This window comes from Mobula birostris, chromosome 9, assembly GCF_030028105.1.
Source record: "Mobula birostris isolate sMobBir1 chromosome 9, sMobBir1.hap1, whole genome shotgun sequence".
NCBI classification, from domain to species: domain Eukaryota; kingdom Metazoa; phylum Chordata; class Chondrichthyes; order Myliobatiformes; family Myliobatidae; genus Mobula; species Mobula birostris.
In genome coordinates, this window is record NC_092378.1 from 30587558 (window position 1) to 30609104 (window position 21547).

At 43.6% G+C, this 21547-nt stretch overlaps 1 protein-coding gene and 1 pseudogene across 2 annotated transcripts in view; both read left to right on the forward strand.

Annotated features, from left to right (window-relative positions):
• The first annotated feature begins 12514 nt into the window (after positions 1–12514).
• LOC140203282 (uncharacterized) lies at positions 12515–15351 on the forward strand (annotated as a pseudogene).
• A 4156-nt stretch (positions 15352–19507) lies between these two features.
• fkbp4 (FKBP prolyl isomerase 4) overlaps positions 19508–21547 on the forward strand; it is a 29420-nt gene continuing 27380 nt past the window's right edge. Inside the window, exon 1 of one of the 2 annotated variants that reach the window (XM_072267720.1) lies at positions 19508–19717. In XM_072267720.1, coding sequence (XP_072123821.1) covers positions 19631–19717 — 87 coding nt within the window. In that variant the 5' untranslated portion in view covers positions 19508–19630. The remainder of the gene's footprint in view (positions 19718–21547) is intronic. The other variant, XM_072267719.1, reaches the window with a different exon arrangement.

The window sequence follows — 21547 nt, forward strand, 5'->3', positions numbered from 1 at the left end:
GAACTCCGATGGCAGAGGGGAAGAAGCTGTTCTGAATCATTGAGTGTGTGCCTTCAGGTTCCTGTACCTCCTTCCTGATGCTAACAATAAGAACAGGGCATGTCCTGGGGGATGGGGGTCCTTAATGATAGATGCTGCCTTTTTGAGGCATCAGTCCTTGAAGATATCCTGGATACCACAGATTAGTAACCATGATGGAGCTGTCTTGGTTTACAACTGTCTGCAGCTTATTTTGATCTTGTGCAGTAGCCCCCCCCCCCACCCCATACTAGACGGTGATGCAGCCAGTTAGAAGGCTCTCCATGGTGCATCTATAGAAACTTGCAGGAGTTTTTAATGACATACCAAATCTCCTCAAAGTCCTAATGAAATGTAACTGCATTGATACGTCGGGCCCAGGATAGATCCTCAGAGATGTTGTCACCCAGAACTTGAAATTACTCACTCTTTCCACTTCTGATCCCTCTAGGAAGACTAGTGTTTATGCTTTTATGTTTAAGCATCTTATGCTTTCTGACATTCGGTTCTTTGGTCTTACTGATATTGAGTGCAAGGTTGTTGCTGCGACACCACTCAACTGCCTGATAGATCTTACTCCTGTATCCCCTCAGATTTATCGATGGTATGTGAGTGGTGCCTAACCACACAGTTATGTATGTCGAGAAAGTAGAGCAGTGGACTAAGCACACATCCCCAAGGTGCGCCAGTGTTGGTTGTTAGTGAGGTGGAGATGTTATTTCAAATCCACACAGATTGTGGTCTTCTGTTTAGGAAGCTGAGGATCCAGTTGCAGAGGGAGGTACAGAGGCCCAGGTTTGGAGCTTTTCAATTATAACCATAGGAATGATTGTGTTAAATGTAGAGCAATCAATAAACAGCATCCTGACATCGGTATTTGTATTGTCCAGATGACCCAAGGCCGCAGGGAGAGCCAATGAGATATCATCTGCCATAGACCTATTGTGGTGATAGGCATATTGCAGTGGTCCCGGTCCTTGCCGAGACAGGAATTAATTCTAGCTATAACCAACCTCTCACAGCACTTCATCGCTGTAAATGTGAGTGCTTCTGGATAAGGCAGCTCACCCTTTTCCTCTTGGGCACTGTTATAATTGTTGCCCTTTTGAAGCAAGTGGGAACTTCCAACTGTAGCAATAAGAAAATGACTTTGAACATCCCTGCCAGTTGGTTGGCACAGGTTTTCAGAGTCCTACCAGGTACTTCATCGGGGCCTGACTCCCTGCAAGGGTTCACCCTCTTGAAAGACAATCTGACATCAGCCTCCAAGACAGAGATCACAGGGTCACTGGTTGCTGCAAGGATTCTCATAGCTGTAGTTTTATTCTCCTTTTCAAAATGAGCATCAAACGCATTGAGCTCATCTGGGGGTGAAGCGTCACTGCCATTCATATACATTTCACTTTGTAGGAGGAAGGCTTGCAAACCCTGCCAAAGTTGACGTGCATCCGATTCCACCTCCGAACTCATTTGGAATTGTTCCTTTGCTCTTGAGGTAGCCCTCCATAAGTCAATCCTGGTTTCTTGTACAGTCCTGAGTGGCTAGACTTGAATGCCACAGATCTGCCCTCAGCAGACTATAAACCTCCTGGTTCATCCATGGCTTTTGATTCGGGTATGTTCTCATAGGCGCACACTCATCCACACAGGTTTCAATGAAGTCAGTGACAGCTGTGGTGTACTCACTCAGACCCGAAGATGAATCCCTGAATGCAGTCCAGTTCACTGGTTCAAAACATCCTGTTGGCACTCCTGCTCCTCCCTCGTCCATACCTTCATGGTCTTCACTATCGTAAAGCAGTCTTCAGTCTCTACCCATACTCAGGAAGTAGAAGTACAGCAGGAGACCAAACTTACCCAAGTGTGGGCATGGAATAGCACAGTAAGTGCTTTTGATTGTAGTGTAACAGTTGGTTCCTCTGGTTCTACAAGTGATTTGTTGGTAATAATTATTTAGAGTGTTTTTCAAACTGGCCTACTTAAAATCCCCAAAATGATGACGAAGGCATTAGGGTGTGCTGTTTCATGCCCGTTCATTACGTCGCTCAGTTTGTCTAGAGACTGTTGTGTACTCTGCTTCACGGAGACATGGCTCACCCCCAGCACTCCAGCTTGAGTGCTTCACCATCCACAGCATAAATTAGATGGTGGTGTCAGATAAAGGCAGAGGTGGTGGGGTTTTCTTCATGATTGTGGCACACAGGTGTGACAATTTAGTTCAATCCCACTCCCCCGAGCTGGAACAAGTGTCACACATTCTATCTACCGAGGGAGATCTCCACCATCGATGGAAGTTACATTCCATCCCTGGTAGATATCAAGCTGGCACTGGAGGAGTTGAGCAGCGTGATCAGCACTCATGAGAAAGTGCTCCCTGATGCCTTCCCTGTCATTGTGAGAGACTTCAACAAGGCTAGCTTGAAGACAAACTACCATCAACGTGTCACCTGTGAAAGCAGAGGAGCCAATATTCTTGGATACTGTTACACCACCATCAAGAATACTTACCTTGCCATCCCACACCCCCACTTTGGCAGGTCCAATTATTTGGCTGACTCCTTAAGTTTGTTGTAGCCAGGGGTGGTAGTGGGGATAAGCTCTCGCGAGCTATTAAATGCTCCAAGTGGTGTGCGCCTCAAATAGCCTCTGACAACTAAGGCCAGCTCCAGGCCTTTACTTGCAGCTTAGCTACTAAGCCCAGGGCAAATGTTTCTACTGACAAGGGAAGCAGCAAAGGCAGGTTACTGGTGCCTTAAAGCCAGTCACTTTGGGCAGATAGGGCTCGTCAGCTGTAGTTGGCCGTTCATCTTGGAGGAGGAATCTCTGATCTCAAACCTCTGCTGCCTTGCAGCTCTACCTTAGGAAAAATCTGGCGCTGAAGACCCTAAGGCAGTCCTATGTTGAGTTCAGTGCTGACTGGCAACTCCTGTGATGCTGCTGGTGCTAAACTGTATCAGTTTCTGCCATTCCTTTGGATTCATCAGCTGCATGGAGAGGGGGAGCTTGCTACATAGGCAACAGCTTGCTCTCCATATCGTACTGTCCTGGCTTGCCTGTTACATAGATAGCTGGGATGCAATATCCGTGGTCAACCCTGACAAACGGAGAACCTCAAATTGTTTGGCTGTACTTTTACTCCGGCATATTGACAGAGATTGAGAACCATAGCATCAATGCCAAGGATGGCAAAGGTATGTTCAAGGTAGATGTCTGGCTTTTACAAGACGGCTTTGAATCAGTAGACCGGACCATATTTTGGGGGGGTTCATCTTCAGATCTTAATGAATATACCATGGCCATCACCGACTTCATCAAGGCCTGCGTGGATGAGTGTGTGCCTTTGAGAACATAACGAATATACCCAAACCAGAAGCCCTGGATGAAACAAGAGATATATAGCTTCTGACAATTAGATCTATGGCATTCAATACAGGCAATCTCCAACTCTACAAGAAAACCAGGTATGACCTACGGAAGGCCAACTTGAGAGCAAAAAGGCAATTTCCTATGAAGTGAGAATCACAAATGGTTGCACGACAGCTGTGGTATGGTTAGCATGCAATTACTTCCTATAAGGCAGAACCTAACGGCATGAATGACAGTGATGATTCAATGCTTTTCATGCATGCTTTGAAAGGGAGATTAACGGTGCATCAGTGTGAACCCCCACAGCTCCTGGAGACCCTGTGATCTCTGTCTCGGACGCTGATGTCAGAACAACCTTCAAGAGAGTCACCCTCATAACATGTCAGACCCTGAAGGTGTACCTGAAAGGGTATTGAAAATCTATGCAGTCCAACTTGCTGGAAAGCTCAAGGATGTCTTCAACCTCTTACTAATGCAGTCAGGGGTTCACACCTGTTTCAAAAGGACAGAATAGGCTTAATAAGTTTAAAATCACTAGCATATGTTGTGAAATTTGTTGTTTTGCTGCAGCAGTACATTGTAATACGTAATAATAAAAAGTATAAATTACAATAAGAAGTGCATATAAAAATTAAATTGAATACTGCAAAAAGAGAGGAAACAAAAATATAGAGGTGGTGTTCTTGGGTTCATAGTCCTGTGGTCCCCAACCACCGGGCCGCAAAGCATGTGCTACCGGGCCGCGAGGAAACGATATGATTTGGCGATATGAGTCAGCTGCACCTTTCCTCATTCCCTGTCATGCACTGTTGAGCTTGAACGCACGCGAGGTCATTACCCGTGTGTCATCCATGTCAGCGCGGGAAGGAGATCAACTCCTCGAGCTTGCAAATGACAGTGGGCTGAAAAGTATGTTTGACATAACATCTCTGCCGGCATTCTGGATCAAAGTCAAGGCTAAATATCCCGAGGTAGCCACGAAAGCACTGAAAAAGTTGCTTCCATTTCCAACATTTTTCTGCGAAGCGGAGTTTTTTGCAATGAATGCAATGAAAACTAAGTTGCAGAATAGACTGGACATAAGGAATCCCCTTCGAGTATCACTGTCTCCCATCACCCCTCAAAAGGACCATCTTGCTGCAGGGAAACAAGCCCAGGGCTCCCACTAATTCAGCAATATTGGTGTGTTGCAATGATTTTATATGTTCATACGGGGAAAATATGTGCTGTGTGTTTAATATCCAAACGTTACTTAAAACGTTATGCTATTGACCTACTTATATAACCATATAACAATTACAGCACAGAAACAGGCCATCTCGGCCTTTCTAGTCCGTGCCGAACGCTACTCTCATCTAGTCCCACCGACCTGCACTCAGCCCATAATCCTCCATTCCTTTCCTGTCCATATACCTATCCAATTTTTCTTTGAATGATAATATCGAACCTGCTTCTGCCACTTCTACTGGAAGTTCGTTCAACACTTACTTCAAGCTCCCCTGATAATTGACTTATCACTATATTCATGCAAGGAAAATATGCGCTGCGTGTTTAATATTAAATTCATTAGATAAACCCTTTTAGAAACGAAATTGAGTGTATTAGCCACTTATCACCTATATTCCGGTCATGATTAACACCCCCCCCCCCCGAACAGAATCGCCAAAAACGATTTGCAGGGAAAAAAAATCGCATGCGCATTGGTGCCCGTGCAAGGCTTCATGGTCATTGTAGTCTTTCTCGGGGTAAACACAACGTATTTGACTGCTACTCTTGTCCATTGGCAACCCTACCCCGCCTCCCCCCCCCCCCCCAGTCGGCCGGTCCGCAGTGCGAAAAAGGTTGGGGACCTCTGTCATAGTCCATTCAGAAATCTGATAGCAGAGGGGAAGAAGCTGTTCCTGAAATGTTGAATGTGTGCCTCAAGGCTTCTGTACCTCATCCTTGATGGTAGCAATAAGAAGAGGGCATGTCCTGGGTGATGGAGGTCCTTAATGATGGATGCTGCTTTCTTAAGGCATCGCCTTTTGAAGGTGTCCTGGATCCTGGGGAGGCTAGTGCCCATGATGGCGTTGGCTGAGTTTACAACTTACTGAAGCTTTTTCCAATCCTGTGCAGTGGCCCCTCCATACCACATGGTGATGCAACCAGTTAGAATGCTCTCCACAGTTCATCTGTAGAAATTTGTGAATGTCTTTGGTGACATACCAATTCTCCTCAAACTCCTAATGAAGTATAGCGCATGTCATGCCTTTGTAATTACATCAGTATGTTGGGTCCAGGATAGATCATCAGAGATGTTAACACACAAGAACCTGAACCTGCTAACTCTTTCCACTGTTAATCCCTCAATGAAGAATGGTGTGTGCTCTCTTGACTTCCCCTTCCTGAAGTCCTCTATCAATTCCTTGGTCTTACTGATGTTGAGTGCAAGATTGACTCTGCAATACCACTCAATCAGCTGATCTATCTCACTCCTGTATCCCTCATCATCATCTGAAATTCAGAATAGTTGTGTCATCTTCAAATTCATGGATGGTGTTTGAGCTGTGCCTAGCCACACAATTATGGGTGTTGAGAGAATAGAGCAGTGGGCTAAGCACACATCCTTAATCAATCATACTGGTACCCTGCAAGAACTGATGAGTTGTCTCAATGACTGTCACCTGGTAAAACGGCTTCTACTGCGAAGATGTGCTTTGAGAGGTTGGTCTTGGCTAGAATTAGCTCCAGGCTAAGCAATGACCTGGACCTGCTGCAATTTTGCCTCTTGCCACCACAGGTCTATAGGAGGTGCAATCTCACTGGATCTCCATTCAGTTTTGGAGCACCTAGATATTAACAGCTCACTGACGGTGTCTCCTCGTACAGTGACGAACTATTTGTAAATGAATTGCCAATGGCGCAGAACTACCTAGATAACAACAAGGCATTCGTCTGGCTGCTGTTTATCGCTTATAGGTTGGCATTCAATACTATAATCCCCTCATCAATAATCAAACAAGCTTCAAAACCTGGGCCTTTGTACCTCCCTCTACAACTGGATCCTTGATTTCCTTATGGAGAAACTATGGTCACTGACAATCAACATGGACACACCACAAAGATGTGTGCTTTGCCCACTACTGTACTCTCTGCACTCATCACTGTGTAGCTAGGTACAGCTCCAATACCATTGCCACCTAAGATTCCGTCAACAACAGTGATGTCATCAGGGAATTCTGGTAAGGCACGAGGCAAGATGGCAGCACAGCACTGAGCGCTGACATATAACCCTACCTTTTCAAGTTCTTTAGGGCTCATAGACGGTCTTAATACAAGGGTTGGAGAAAGATCTAACTAAAGACATGACCTCAAAAAAAGATCCAAATTCAACCAGGAAACAAGATACCAGCAGGCGACACCAAGTTAGCGATTCATCCGAGGAAACAGCTAGGCTAATTAAGCAAACAATGGCAACGGAGATGGAATCGCTGTAAGAAACGGTAGCCCACATGCTAAAGGAGTCACTGGAAAAGGCTCTTGACCCCATACAGAAGCATATGGCAGAGAATGGCAACATTCTCCAGTCATTAAAGGAGCAAGCGAACATTCACACTAAAAAATTTAGCACGGTCTTCAATAAAATAGACAACATTCAGGTTTGCTTACGCAAGAATGAGAAAGTTACTAACCTCTGTCTCACGGATGTGACTAAGATATGGAAGAAGCTAAACGACTTGGAGGACAGATCCTGGAGAAATAATGTGCAGCTGGTCAACTTACCGACAGGCGCTGAGGGTGACGATCCAAGAGGTTACCTCCAGAAGATGCTGCCTAATTGGATTCCAGTGCTCAAGAATTCCCACAGCACTCTATTAGAGATCCATAGAGCACATAGGATCTTTTCCAACACCTCAAGACCGTGGACCATGATTTTTAGGCTTCTACGGTACACCGACCAGCAGGCTATCCTGGAGGGCGCGAGGAAAGCCAAACCTACTCTCCCAGATGGCACCCAGCTGCAGTTCTTTGCTGACTACAGCCCCGGCACGATGCAGGAACGGCAGTGATACAAGGAGATCCGCGCTAAGCTTCAACAGAAGGGGATCAACTTGTTCCTCATATACCTGGCGATTTTGAGAGTGAATATCAAGGGCATGAAGATGTCGTTTAACTCGGCAGAGGAAGTGAAAGAAGCTCTGAATTCATCGGTGCTGGGAGATATGGAAGAAGACCCTGGGCAAAGTCCACACGCCCCTCGGGAGGAGATGGAACTGCATTAAGAGCTCGGACCAGCCTGTATGCGCAATCTAATAGGCACGGGCAAGTTAAGTTTTCTAGTTATTCTTTTATTGGAAAGTCACTTGTTGCACTTTTGTATTTAGTTAATTAAGGGGCCAATTTGTTTCTGAGTATTGCAGGTCAGAGTTTTAAGGTGATATTCAATATACCCAAATGTAATACTTCATCAAGAATGAAACTGAAAAACAGCAGTTTGTTCTGAATAACTTTAGAATGTTATGTCTCCAGTAGACTTGTTTACGTTTCTGGGCACCAGATAAGACGTCACTGGCGCCATCACTAAGCAACGGTCTATTAAAGCGACAGCTTCCTGCAAGATATCTGTTGGGGTCTTGATTAGGTGTTATACTATATTTGAGACGGAAACGGTTTTAATTATATAGGTTAACGGGTTTGTCCAGGTTTCTTTTTTCTTGTCTCTTTGATATGATTGTCTATGAGGTGCTTTGCCTTTCTAATTTGTTGGTGCTAGAGGGAGGTGGATAACGTCAGTGTTCAGTGTCTGACATTGCTAAGTGACACTCACAGATGTTACAAAGTAAAGGGTTGAATGCGAGGGGTGATGGGGGGTGGGAAGGGGTTAACTTGGTTCCACCACCAACTTACAACAACAGATTCAGGGGAAGATGAGCAACACAGATAAATTAGAAAATTTTACTATTGTATCATTTAATGTTAGAGGATTAAACTCTCCCTACAAGCGTTCAAAGGTTTCAGATTTCTTATGCAGAAAGAAAATATCGCGCTGTTACAGGAAACACATCTTAAACCTAATGACATTCCCAGGGTTCAAAACCGCTTTTATAAACCCATTGTGGCATCAGCTGATAGTACTCATGTGAAAGGAGTTATGATATTAATGAGACCAATTGAAAGGACGGGCGCCGACAATAAAGGACGTCTAGCTTTTTGCTGCACATCCATTCAGGGTAAAAAAGTTGCATTCATTAGCCTATATGCCCCAGCAATATTCAAGGTTGAACTTTTTCCCTCAATTACCTCACAATTACTGAAGTTAAGTGACTACCAACTATATGTTGGTTTGGACATGAATGCTTTGGTAAACATTAACCTCAATAAATCTTCCTCAACTATATCAAGCTCTCAAGAATCTGCTTCCAAAGCACTTAACCTTTTTCTAACAGATTTAAATTTAACTGATGTGTGGAGGGTGCATAATCCATCTGCTAAAGACTATACCTTCTTCTCCACAAGACATAAAACTTTCTCTCGGATAAATTACATTCTTATATCCTCCAGTCTGCTGCCTTTAGTACACTCAATAGAATTTTTGCCCAGACATCTATCTGATCACAACCCAGTCATATCTACTTTTAATTATGGCAAAATTAAAAATAAGGCTACTAGGTGGAGGTTTAACTCCACCCTTCTAAAAAATGACAAATTTCTATCACAACTGAGAACAAGACTGTCAGAATTTATAAATTTAAATAAAAATAGTGTCTCAGATGTGACAGTGATTTGGGCCTCTATCAAGGGTTTCTTACGAAATAACGCTATATGGTTCAGTTCTCACTTACATAAAGGCCGGCTTCAAAAGATTTCCACCCTAGAAGAAGAATGTAAGGTTTTGGAGAATGATCTGAAAAGGAGATACACCAAAACAAAACAAAACGAGCTTAAAACAAAACAAGCAGAATTAAATGATTTATTAAGAAGCAGGGCAGAATATATGATTCATATAACCAAACGTAAGTATTACGCAGAAGGCAGCAGACCGAGCCATCTTTTAGCTCTAATGTTCAAACAACAGGAAGCTAAAAGGTCTATACCAGCAATCAGATGTGCTAAACATGGAGTAGTATCTTCAACAGAGGAAATAAACGAGGCATTCAAGAATTACTTTAAAGAACTGTATACAAGTGGTTCAGTTCCTTCTGAGAATGACTTCACAGATTTTTTTAGTGGATTAGACCTCCCTACGTTGTCATTAGAGGACACCTAAACTCTCCCTACGTTGTCATTAGAGGACACCTAAACTCTAGACTCTCCTATTGCACTGGATGAGCTACTTAAAGCAGTCAAAGCTACAAATAAGGGCCGTACGCCAGGTATAGATGGCATACCTGTGGAACTTTACCTAGCACTTTGGGATATTCTTGGACCAGTATGGTTGGAAACATTAAATTATGCTTTTTGGAAATGGTGCTTTCCATAGAGATCTAAACACAGCCTGATCACAGTTATACCTAAGCCCGGTAAGGACCCCTTGGAGTGTGCCAATTACCGTCCAATCTCCTTGATAAATGCCAACCTCAGGATATTTTCCGAAGTCTTAGCCAGTAGACTTGAGACAGTAGTTGGGAAAATAATTAGCCCAGATCAAACGGGCGTTATCAGGGGGCATCTCGCATCTGTTGATATTCACCGGCTCTTACATATACTGAGTGCAACACACAAAATCCTGCCTGCCTGTGGCCTGCTATTTCTAGATGCTGAAAAAGTGTTTGATTACCTTGAATGGCCATATCTTTGGAGAGTTCTAAAAGAATTTAAGTTCGGCGATAAATTTATCAATATGTTTCAAACACTGTATGCTAATACTTCAGCCCGGGTATGTGTGAGAGGAGGTTTCTCAGAGCCATTTGACATAGGACGGGGCACACGACAAGGGGACCCTTTGTCTCCTTTAATTTTTACTATATGTATTGAACCACTTGCACATTTAATTAGAAACTCTCCTCAGATCTCCCCTATTACAATAGGTACAACATCACATTCAATATCACTTTACGCGGACGACAGGCTAGTTTATATGGCAAATGTTCAATAAACTTTCCCCTATGTTTTAAAAACACTGGAGCAATTTGGATTTCTTTCAGGATACAAAGCTAATTTGTCAAAATCAGAACTGATGCTGATTAATACAGATAAAAGTAAGGTGTCTGTCCCTCCCCAGATTAATGTTACCTCTACTTGGGTATTAAAGTTAATACTTCCCTATCATGTGTGGCTAAAACAAATTACTCTTTAATTTTGAAAAAAATAGAAGAAGATACTAATAGATGGAGACACCTGCCAGCATCAGTCCCAGCCCGTATATCGGTCATTAAAATGAACATCTTACCCCGCATTAATTTTATCAGCTCAGTGATCCCACTTGCACCTCCAGCAGGATATTGGCAAAAACTGGACTCCTTACTACGATACTATGTTTGGAATGGTAAACGACCCAATATAAAATGGTCAGCTCTACAATTCAAATAGTCGGATGGGGGATTGGCATGTCCAAATTTTAAATAGTATCACTGGGCATTTATATTAAAAAGTCTTGGCTATTGGATGGAGGAGGATAAAGTTTCATCATGGAAAATATAGAACAAGAGCTAATAGCACCAATAAGGTTGAAGGACTTTCTCCTTATAGGTATGTCTACCAAAAAATGTGATTTGTATTACGGTCCAATTTTAACCCATATGCTACAAGTGTTTAAAGCAGCAGAAAAATTCCTAAAATTTAAAAGTGTATGGTGCAAATTATCTCCATTATGGAACAATAATTGTTTTCTGTTGGGGGGGGGGAACCATTCACTAACAGAACTTGGGAGGATAAAGGTATTAATACTCTTCAAGATATTAATGGAGCAAGTACTCTCCTTAGCTTTCAAGAACTGATATCTCGATATAATATTGATAAACACTGTATTTTCTTCTACTTTTGAGTAAGATCAGCTTGTAAAGCCTACAGCGTTCCCTGGGGGTCAGATTTAAAGGACCATCCCATTTTAAGTTGGATGCAGAGTGCTCCAGGACAGAAAGTGTCATATATCTATGATAAATTAAACTCCCAGAAATATATGCCCACGTCAGGAATGAAAGCCTGGGATAGGGACATATCTGAATTGGGACAAGATATGACTTGGGATAATGTTGCCGGTGCTTCGAAAAACCCAAATCATCGGTATATACACTTGAAATGTTGTCATTGAGCACATTTAACACCGAGAATTAGACATCAAATGGGACTGGTTCCTGACCCTTATGGCTCATTTTGCTCCCATGGAACTGTTGGCTCTTTTAGACATGTTGTATGGGAATGTCCAGGGGTTTTTGGTTTGTGGGGGAAGGTTATTAGTACTCTTACAGAACTTACAGGGGTACAGTTACCAATGGACCCCGCTGTACATCTTCTAAATGATGACTCCCACCTTTCCCTCACAGAAAAAACACGCAAAATTTGGCTGGCAGGTCTGACTGCAGCTAAGAAGATTGTAGTCCAGCGTTGGAAACCTCCCCATGATATTTCAAATACTCACTGGCTTCGGAGCTTTTTGGACATTTCTTATCTGGAACTTTCATCAGCAAGAGTAAATGATGCATGAGCAAAGGCAATCTTAATGTGGACAAATTTGATATCTAACTTAAAAGATCTTTTGTTAAAATAGGAATGCTTTGTCTGTGTATGTACTACTATTCAGTTGGTTGGTGGAGGGGAGAGGGATTGGGGGAAAGAGGGGTGGAGGGGGGATGGTGATGAAGGTTGGGGGGGTGGCTGAGTTAACAGTCAAAATGTAAATGGTAATTGGTTGTATTGAATGTAATTTGTTGGTGTTGCAATAATAGTCATCAAAATAGGAGAGGTCAACCTTCGCAGGACCCTTCCAACCCTCCATGATTCAGAGTCATCCTCTTCTGAATCTGGTGGTCCTCGAGAGATGTGCTGTTGGCAGGAACCCTTCTCTCCTTCCAAGCCTTGAAGAAATTAATGTGAAAGGTCTGACACTCCTTCCTCTTCTCTAGGGGCAGAACCTCATAAGTAGTTGGGCTCACTTTTCTCACTATGGTAAACAGGCCTTGCCACTTAGCAAGGAGCTTAATAGGGGATGATGGTAGAAGTAGCAGGACCTTATGCACTGATTCAAATTCTTGCTGGTGGGCCTGCTGGTCATACCATGTTTTCTGGGCCTGCTGGGCATCCTGAAGAGTAAGGCAGGTCTTCTCTCGGTAATGCTTCAGACTGTCCCTCATCTGCAGGATATAATGGACAACTCCCTGCCCTTCAGAAGCACCCTCTAGCCCCTATCAACCCCAATACAGCAAGTCCAAGGGTCCTGTACCAGCCAACTATATAAAAGTTCAAAGGGCGAGAGAACCCAGTGGATGTTTGAGAAACTTCCCTATACGCAAAAAGAAGAAATGGTAGCCAATTGTCCCAATCTTTCCCCATGTCAAATACAAATTTCCTTAACATGCGCTTCTGTGTTTGATTGAACTTCTCAACCAGGCCAAATATCTCCATGTGGTATGGAGTGGTCTTCAAGGCCGTGATCCCCAGCTCCTTATGCAGACAAGCCATCAGTCGTTAAGCAGTTTGTTTTCTGGTCGATAAGGATCTACTCAGGAATACCCACTCCTCCTCTGGCCATTGCCATATCCTGGCATCCTCTCAAACCTGAAGAGATAATTCTCAAAAATTGTCACCTTGTTGATAAGAAGGCATCCTAGGACCCTTCCACAGGCTTTCCTTTATAACAGCACTATCTTTTCTATGCCGGGTAGACAAAAAGTCTCTTAACAGATTTTCCAGGGAGGGTCTGGAGGAGGTGCCACTTGGAGGCCCGTCTGCTTCTGGTCTGAGTTTGGCACCGGGCTGAAGTCTTTCCTCCTCTGAGTTTCTCCTCGGCTTCCCGGCATCTGCTGTGTTTTTAGCCTCATGGGGTTACCTGACAGGGGACTGCAATGCCACTCTGCTGAGATGAATGCATCCCTTTGTGACAGGCCATCCCACTGCTGCCACAATATGGTAAATATGTGGGTTATGACTAAAGGAAAAATGGCTAAAGTTGGTTAGCACTTTAGTGCAAGGGTGTTTATTAGGTGCGTCAAAAATCAAACTTACAAAAATTAGTGAAAATAGTGAAAAGAAGACTTCCAATATTTACAAAAAGATACCTCCCAAAAAAACACAATCGTAATAGCTCTGTACTTATTCTTGTCCAGTGTGAACTCCTGGTAGCCCCCTATCTCTCTCTCTCAAACTGAGGGTGATGAACTCCTTTTTATTCAGTACTAGGTCATACCATCTTTAATTATCAATAAGGTTAACTTAAGACTACAGATGAATTAGAATCAGATGCACCCACAATGTAGTTACAGTCATATTACAAAATAAACAATCTACAGTATCTTCAATACAGCATACAAACAATATATACACATTTACACATCCCTATTACTATTCTGTCACATTTGAGCTTGGTTTATGAGAACATACCAGGTTAGACATTGAAGTGTGTACACTCAGTGCAACGACAGCAGAATAGCAAGGCAATGCTTGTGTGTGTGTACTTATTGAGTGTTCTCCGTCACACTCTCCTTGCCTCAGTAAAGGCTGATTTATATTTTTGCGTCAAATCGATGCCGTAGGTACGACGTAGCCGCGAACCCTACGCAGAGCCTATGCGGATCCCTACACCGTAGCCTGACACGCACCTCTCCCAAAATGTAACTACACGTCGCGGCAACGCAGACCGCAACAACTGTGATTGGTCCGCTTGGTAGCACCGCATTTTCTCCTACACATTTTCGGTTGCTTATTCTTCTCCGCCATTTCAGAATTAAGAGAGAAGAAGAACATAAGTTTGGAAAATGGACCAAATCGAGGAGAGGTTAATGGAGGAAGTCCGAAAATATGTACATTTGTACAACTCCTTATCACCATACTATAAAGACTGCCAAATGGCATCAAATTCGTGGAATGAAATTTCCAAAACCATGGGTCTGGACATCACGGAATGCACAAAGAAATGGAAAAACTTGAGGGACAAGTACGTGCACGCCCGGAAAAATCTCTCCAAGAGCGGGAACCCAGGCGGAAAAAAAATACCAGTGTTTTATTTGGCTCTTTCTTGGCTGGCACCACATATTAAGCACCGGAAAACAGAGTCAAATTATGACGACAACAAGGTAAATACAAAATGTTCTTTGTATCATAAACCTTTCTGTTGTTGTGTTTAGGCTAGCTAGCAACCGAGCAGTACTGTCTAGTTGTAAACACAGCATATTGATTTGCGCAAAGATAATTCTTCCATGAAAGAGAAATGTAATATGTAACAGGCTTTAATTGTATCTGGCTTGCTCATAAAGGAAATGCAATAACTAGTATTCTGCCAATGTAGGCATATGCCGTTTTCTCGTTTTCATAGCTCTGCCAATCCGTGTACAGACACTGAACACATATGTTACCTGTATGTATAATAACAAAGACTAACTTAAACTATTTGCAATTTCTTTCATAATCACAGGATGGAAATCAGGGTTGTCCACCTCCTCAGTTGCTGAGGAAAACCAACCACCAGACATTCCATCTTCACGTCCAGAATCATCATAAAGTAGTGAGGCAGCTCCTCCGTCCCCCCACCCATCTCCTCCACTCCCCGCGCCAGCTCCTCCGTCCCCCGCGCCATCTCCTCTGCCCCCCAGCCCAAGGATAGCACAAAGGAAGAAGAGGAAAGGACGTGATGACTGGTTTCAGCAGCAGTTCGCCCAGTTGGATGAACGTAGGGTGGGACTGGAACAAAGACTGCTGAATGAAAATGATGAGGTCTCCAGGTTTGTGCAAGCACTTGCTGACATGCTGCGGAGGCTGCCGGAGGAGCACAGGGCACAGACAATGTTCAATGTCTACAAAATGGTATTTGAGAGGCAGCAGCAGAAACAATAAACAATTGCATAATCTATTATGTTGTCTTTTTTTATGTAACACTTTGCACCTTGCATAATGTTGTGCACAGTACTGCAAATAAATAACAACTTGACTTTATAACAGGTCTTTTTTTTATTTGAACAGCTACATTATTTATAGGTTCATTTATTTTATGTCCTTACAATTTACTAATTAAATTGGCCACGACACACTATTTTGTTCTGCCATGGCAAAAATCCATGTGGTGATTGAAAGAAGACCATCAGGTCATTCCGTACACCAAGGGCAGCTCTGGTGGAGCGGCGCCTTGAAAGGTAATGAGGATCTAGAGGTTCGAAAAGATTCGTCTCCCCTGCCACCACTCTTCGCCACTCACCTGGCTGAGGTGACCCAGTAGTGTCTAAGTCTCCAAATTAGCAGGGATGTATCTGCTCACGGAGTGTTGGCTTCATCAGTGTAGGCCAGGAGGTTGTGCAGAGCGACACAAGCTTTGAGAATGTTCACTGCTTTGTCAGGCAGGAATTCTAGTGGGCGACCGAGGATTCTCCACCTTGCCACCAAAATGCCAAATGTGTTCTCAATCACCCTCCTGGCTCTGGAGTGACGGTAGTTATACATCTGCTTTTCCATGGTCATATTCATCCCTATTTAGCAAAACATAGAAGATAAAACTCAGAGTATTAATGAATAAGAAATTATTATGTGCCAGTGTAGCTGTGATCACTATTTAGGGGAATATATATATATATAATTACACAAAGCAAGCAGTATTACTTAAAATTAAATGAAATTAATTTTCATGGAATTTAAAGTCTCTGACATACCTGGAAAGGGTCACATGAGATTGTGGTGTAGGGGGAACACAGCATCACCAACGATTACATGCGGGATTTTGACTCCTGTTCCTGGAAAATTGGCTGGTGGGGGCAGGTTCAGTTTGTGTTCAAGCAGCATAGAACCAAATCTGCTCCCTTTGATGATGCCCCCGTCACTTTCCCGTCCGTATCCCCTACGTCCACCATGGTAAACCAATATCTGGCTTCGCAGACAGCCATCAGGACAATGGAGTGTGTGCCCTTGTAGTTGTAGTAGTCACTCACGGTGTGCGGCCCGGAGTGACTACTTGATGTTCAGGTGTTTTCCGTCTGTACTGCCGACACAGTTCGGAAAGTTGCATAGTCGTCAAAAATCAGCTGCAACAGCTTCCCATTGGGCGACTGAAGGGCAGGGAAAGAGCTCTGGCTGCAATGCTTTCCATAAAGCTGTACAGACCTCCGAAATTATGGAGGACACTGTGCTTGACACCATTTTGTAGCTAGCTGCTACAGCCTGTTGACTTGCACCTGAAGCTAGAACTTGAAGGGTGATTGCCAGTCTTTGAGTAATGTCTATAGGCATACTGTGTGTACACTGATGCGAAATAAATGGTTGGAGGCGATTAACCAAATTGTCAAACCTACCTACTGACATCCCAAAATATTTGAAATGCATTTCTCCATCCATGTGTCTCAGTGAGTAGACAAGCACAGCAAATTCACCCTCCTTCTGTCTCAATCCGTTCAATGGTCGTACACACCATCTCCTCTGACGTCTTCTCTTTTCTGCATTGCTGTAATTTCAATAAAAGTAACTCTTGTTTGACATTTATAAGCTCCAACTCCAACACAATGCGCTGTTTCCGTCGCCATTTTGTTTCAACACGAAGAAACTCAACGCAGTGGCATAGAAACCCCACTGCCAACTAGCGGTCTGGTGGTGAAGTGCAGAGTGATGCAGACACACCAACGCACAAGTATAAACGCTCACAATGTGCGTAGGCCACTTGCGTAGGTTATAGCATCGATCTGACGCAGAAGTATAAATCAGCCTTTAGGCGGCATCCATCATTAAAGACCCTCTCCTTTTGGTATGTGCCCTCTTTGTGTTACTACCATCAGAGAGGTTGTACAGGACCTTGAAGACCCATACTCAGCATTTTAAAAACAGCTTTTCCCCTCTCCATCAGATCTCTAAGTGGTCCATGAACCCATGAATACTCCATTATTCATCTTTTGCTCTATTTATTTTGTAATATGGTATTTTTACCGCATACTGTACTACTTCCGCAAAACAACAGATTTCATGACATAGACTAATCATAATAAACCTGATTCCGGACAGTAACAATATTTAACAGGGATTGGGATATGAATTTGAATGAGCAGGACATATTGAATTGAATTGACTTTATTTCTTACATTCTTCCCATACAGTACATGAGCAGTAAAAATCTTTACATTATGCCTCTATCTAAATGTGCAATCATAGTAATTTATAATAAATATAACAGTCAATGTAACATAGAATACACTCAAATCAACGTGAGTTAATCAGTCTGATGGCCTGGTGGAAGAAGCTGTCCCGGAGCCTGGTGGTCCTGGCTTTTATGTTGCAGCACCGTTTCCCGGATGGTAGCAGCTGGAATAGATTGTGGTTGGGGTGACTCGGGTTGAGTTGGGTCCCCAATGATCCTATGGGATTTTGCATTGGGCTGTGGAATTAAAACAATTAAGTGGGGTTAGTATAAACTATGATAGTTGGCATAGATGCTGTGTGCTGAAGGGCCTTTTTCGAAATGGTGTAATTCTATGACCATGAGAATATTACAGTAACAATATTTCTAGTGACACACCTACTCATTTTGATGCTTTCACCAACTGTGACAAACTATAAATATATTGTCAGTTGGCAAAAGTACATACCTGTATATGAGCCTGAACATTGAAAATTGATGGTTGAGTTTTGCAATCTAGGCCAGTGCTATCCATACTCAGTGCTTATATACAATTCCCTGCAGTAAACATTAGAAAACAATTGAGCATAAAGGCCCTTGTTAGCTCTTTACTCATCCATAGCTATTAAACTGTCTATCAGGAATAAAACAAAAAACTGGAAATATCTAACAGGCCAGGCAGCATCTATAGAGAGAAAAACAATATCCCCTCAGCTGCTAATACTGCAGGGAAAATAATCCAAGTTTGACCAGTCTCCCCATAAAGTTTAGACTCTCTAATCCTGATCAATCTCTTTGGAACTCTCTTTGAAGCCTCCATAATTTTCCTGCGAAGGGGTGTGCAAAAGTTTATATAGTACTCAAATGCAGCCTAAACCAAATATTTTATACCGCTGCAACATGACTTAATACTCAACACCCTGACCTATGAAGACAAACATGTATTAGCTTTCTTTATAACCCAATATACTCATGTTCCCATTTTCAGGGATCTATGGACTTGGGCCCAAGATCTCATCAGTGCTCCTAAGGATCCTATCATTTCCTGTATACTTTCCCCTTACGCTTGACCCCCAACATCTGGCAATTGCCCAAATTGTCTGAGACCCTCTGAGTTAAGTGGTAGAAAGGTACTGTATCTGTCAAACTGTGGGCAACCAAATGGATGGTTGCAGAGCTACATCGATTCCTGTTCCTGTGGAAAATTTTAAAGTCAGCATCGGGCTGTCATCAAAGTTGCTGGTGAACACTGCAGGCCAGGCAGCATCTCTAGGAAGGATCTCGGCCTGAAACGTCGACTGTACCTCTTCCTAGAGATGCTGCCTGGCCTGCTGCGTTCACCAGCAACTTTGATGCGTGTTGCTTGAATTTCCAGCATCTGCAGAATTCCTGTTGTGATTGGGCTATTAGACACTTCCTATCTCCCATCTTTGAATTTTAAAAGCACCCAGCAATTGGCCTTTATTAAAGCTCACTCTGTCGTATGGGCCACTTCTGTGTTCAGATAGGTCCACAGGGTCATGTCCAATTCTTTAGAATTTCACTTTGACGGCAGTCTAATCAGTTTGTGGGGCTAACTGCAAAGATGGCGTCAAGATTCAAACAAAAATATGTGCTAACATGACTGGTAGGAAATGCACATCTGTCAAAGTACCCAAATGACTCTTTCTGTGAGCTAACAGGCATCATTGCTGGGAGAAGTAGGAAAGCTCGCCGGCAGTTTGTTTCAGTAATGGAGAAAGAGGTGCTCTGAGGGCGAGTCTGTTCTGTGAAGAAACTGAAGGACGGGGACAAGTCTGAAGGCGGGGAACTCGGTGATTCGCACCACGGAACTTTGGAGAGCAGGAGGGGAAGCCATGTGCCGAACGGCCCGCCCGCCAGGTAGGCGTATCCTCCCTCCGTCCCTCTGGAAAGTTCTCTTACCCGCCCCTCACGATCGCACGCCCCGGAGTTTCTGCAGACGCTCGGCGCAGCCAAGCCGCCTCTGGACCGAATCTCTGCCGCCCACCTTGCCCTGACTCCAACATGACTGCGGGAGAGGAGAAGACCGAGCAGCAGATCCCCATCGAGGGTGAGGATATCACCCCCAAGAAAGATGGAGGAGTTCTGAAGGTAGGGGCAGCGCATTGCTCGGAGAGGGATGTAACCAGGCCTTAGAACTCCATTAACGACCCTTTGTTTATAAAACAACTTGTGTTTCTAGGCCAAGATTTACTCAGGGCATATGTAATTTCGTCTGAACAATGAGCTGTAATAAAGGACAATTGCCAGGTGTTTTTTTAAAAATGGTTCTTGATTCTCCAAAGTATTCCGCATGGAATTTAAACTGGAGGTGGCGGAGGGTGGGCTTAAGGAGATTTTTGAAGAAGAAAAGCTGCCTTAAATTTAATTGGGTTTGGTTGTGTGACTGTGTTAGGATTTAATTGTGCGGGAGGAAAATGAATCGCTGTACGCATCTGACTTGATTCAAATGCGGGAGCTCGGAGGTGTCGGACAAGCCTGATACTGACATTCATTGGCTCCGCATTTTCCGCGGCCTGCTGAGCTAAGTGGCTGAAAGGTGCCGGAGTGCGGGCGGCCACATGGGCGGTGATGGAGCTGCACCTTGCATCGCTGGCCGGGCCTTGCCGTGTCTCCCTGCTGCAGCGGTAGGCCCGCAGAGCGGGCGAGCGCTTGTCCAGAACCTTCCACGCCTTCCCCGACCCACGGGTCCTAGCGCCCGCCGCCCGTTTCGTCAAAGAGCGACCCATACTCGCCGTACCTGGGACTGTAAAGGGATTTCTTAGAATAAATAACTAATAATCCATGAACAGTAACTAAAATTGGTGAACACCCGATTGTCGCCTGGCTCTGGAGTACAGCATGAACGTTTCGGAATTACATGCGCCACTGAGTTTACTGACGGTTGGAGGGGGAAGGGAGATAATAGTCACAGTTTGCTTATTTCGCAACCCTTTTGTAAAGTGATGTCTCTGTACTATGTTATTTAAAATAATTTTGTTTCTACCTCTTGACCAAAAGGGGTTATTATCTTTATAATCCCTTTTGGTTGAGAAGCAGAACCAAAATGTAGGAATACTCAAACACGAGGAATTCTGCAGATGCTGGAAATTCAAGCAACACACATCAAAGTTGCTGATGAACGCAACAGGCCAGGCAGCATCTCTAGGAAGAGGTACAGTCGACGTTTCGGGCCGAGACCCTTCGTCAGGACTAACTGAAGGAAGAGCTAGTAAGAGATTTGAGAGGGGGAGGGGAGATCCAAAATGATAGGAGAAGACAGGAGGGGGAGGAATGGAGCCAAGAGCTGGACAGGTGATAGGCAAAAGGGTTATGAGAGGAATACTCAACAGTTTGGGAAGCTTCTGTGCAGAGGAAAAGAATTGGCATTTCAGGTCATTTTTTAATCAATTATTAATTTTGATTTTGTTGTTTTGTACTTTTTGGCTGTAAGATTGCTTACCCAAGAAAATGTACAAATAAAATGAATGGTTTTCCACCCTGGATATCTCCAGTGCTCAGTTTAGATAAAGCATTTGAGTTATTCCAGGCTGAACTTCATTGTCACTCTCAGATCAGAAGTAAGGGAGTAGTGCACCCAAACCATCACTCATAGAGTCATAGAAAAGTACAGCACAGAAACAGGCCCTTTGCCATGTCTAGTCTGTGCTGAACCATTTAAACTGTCTATTCCCATCAACCTGGACACAGATCATAGCTGGTCCTTACCCCTACTCTCCATGCACCTATCCGAACTTCTTTTAAACATTGAAATTGAGCTCGAATGCAGCACTTGAGCTGACAGCTCGTTCCATACTCTCAACCCTCTGAGTGAAGAAGCTTCCCCTCATCTTCCCTTTAAACTTTTCATAATTTTATATACCTTGATCAAATTTCCCCGCAATCTTTGATGTTCCAAGAAATAAAGTCCTAATCAATTCA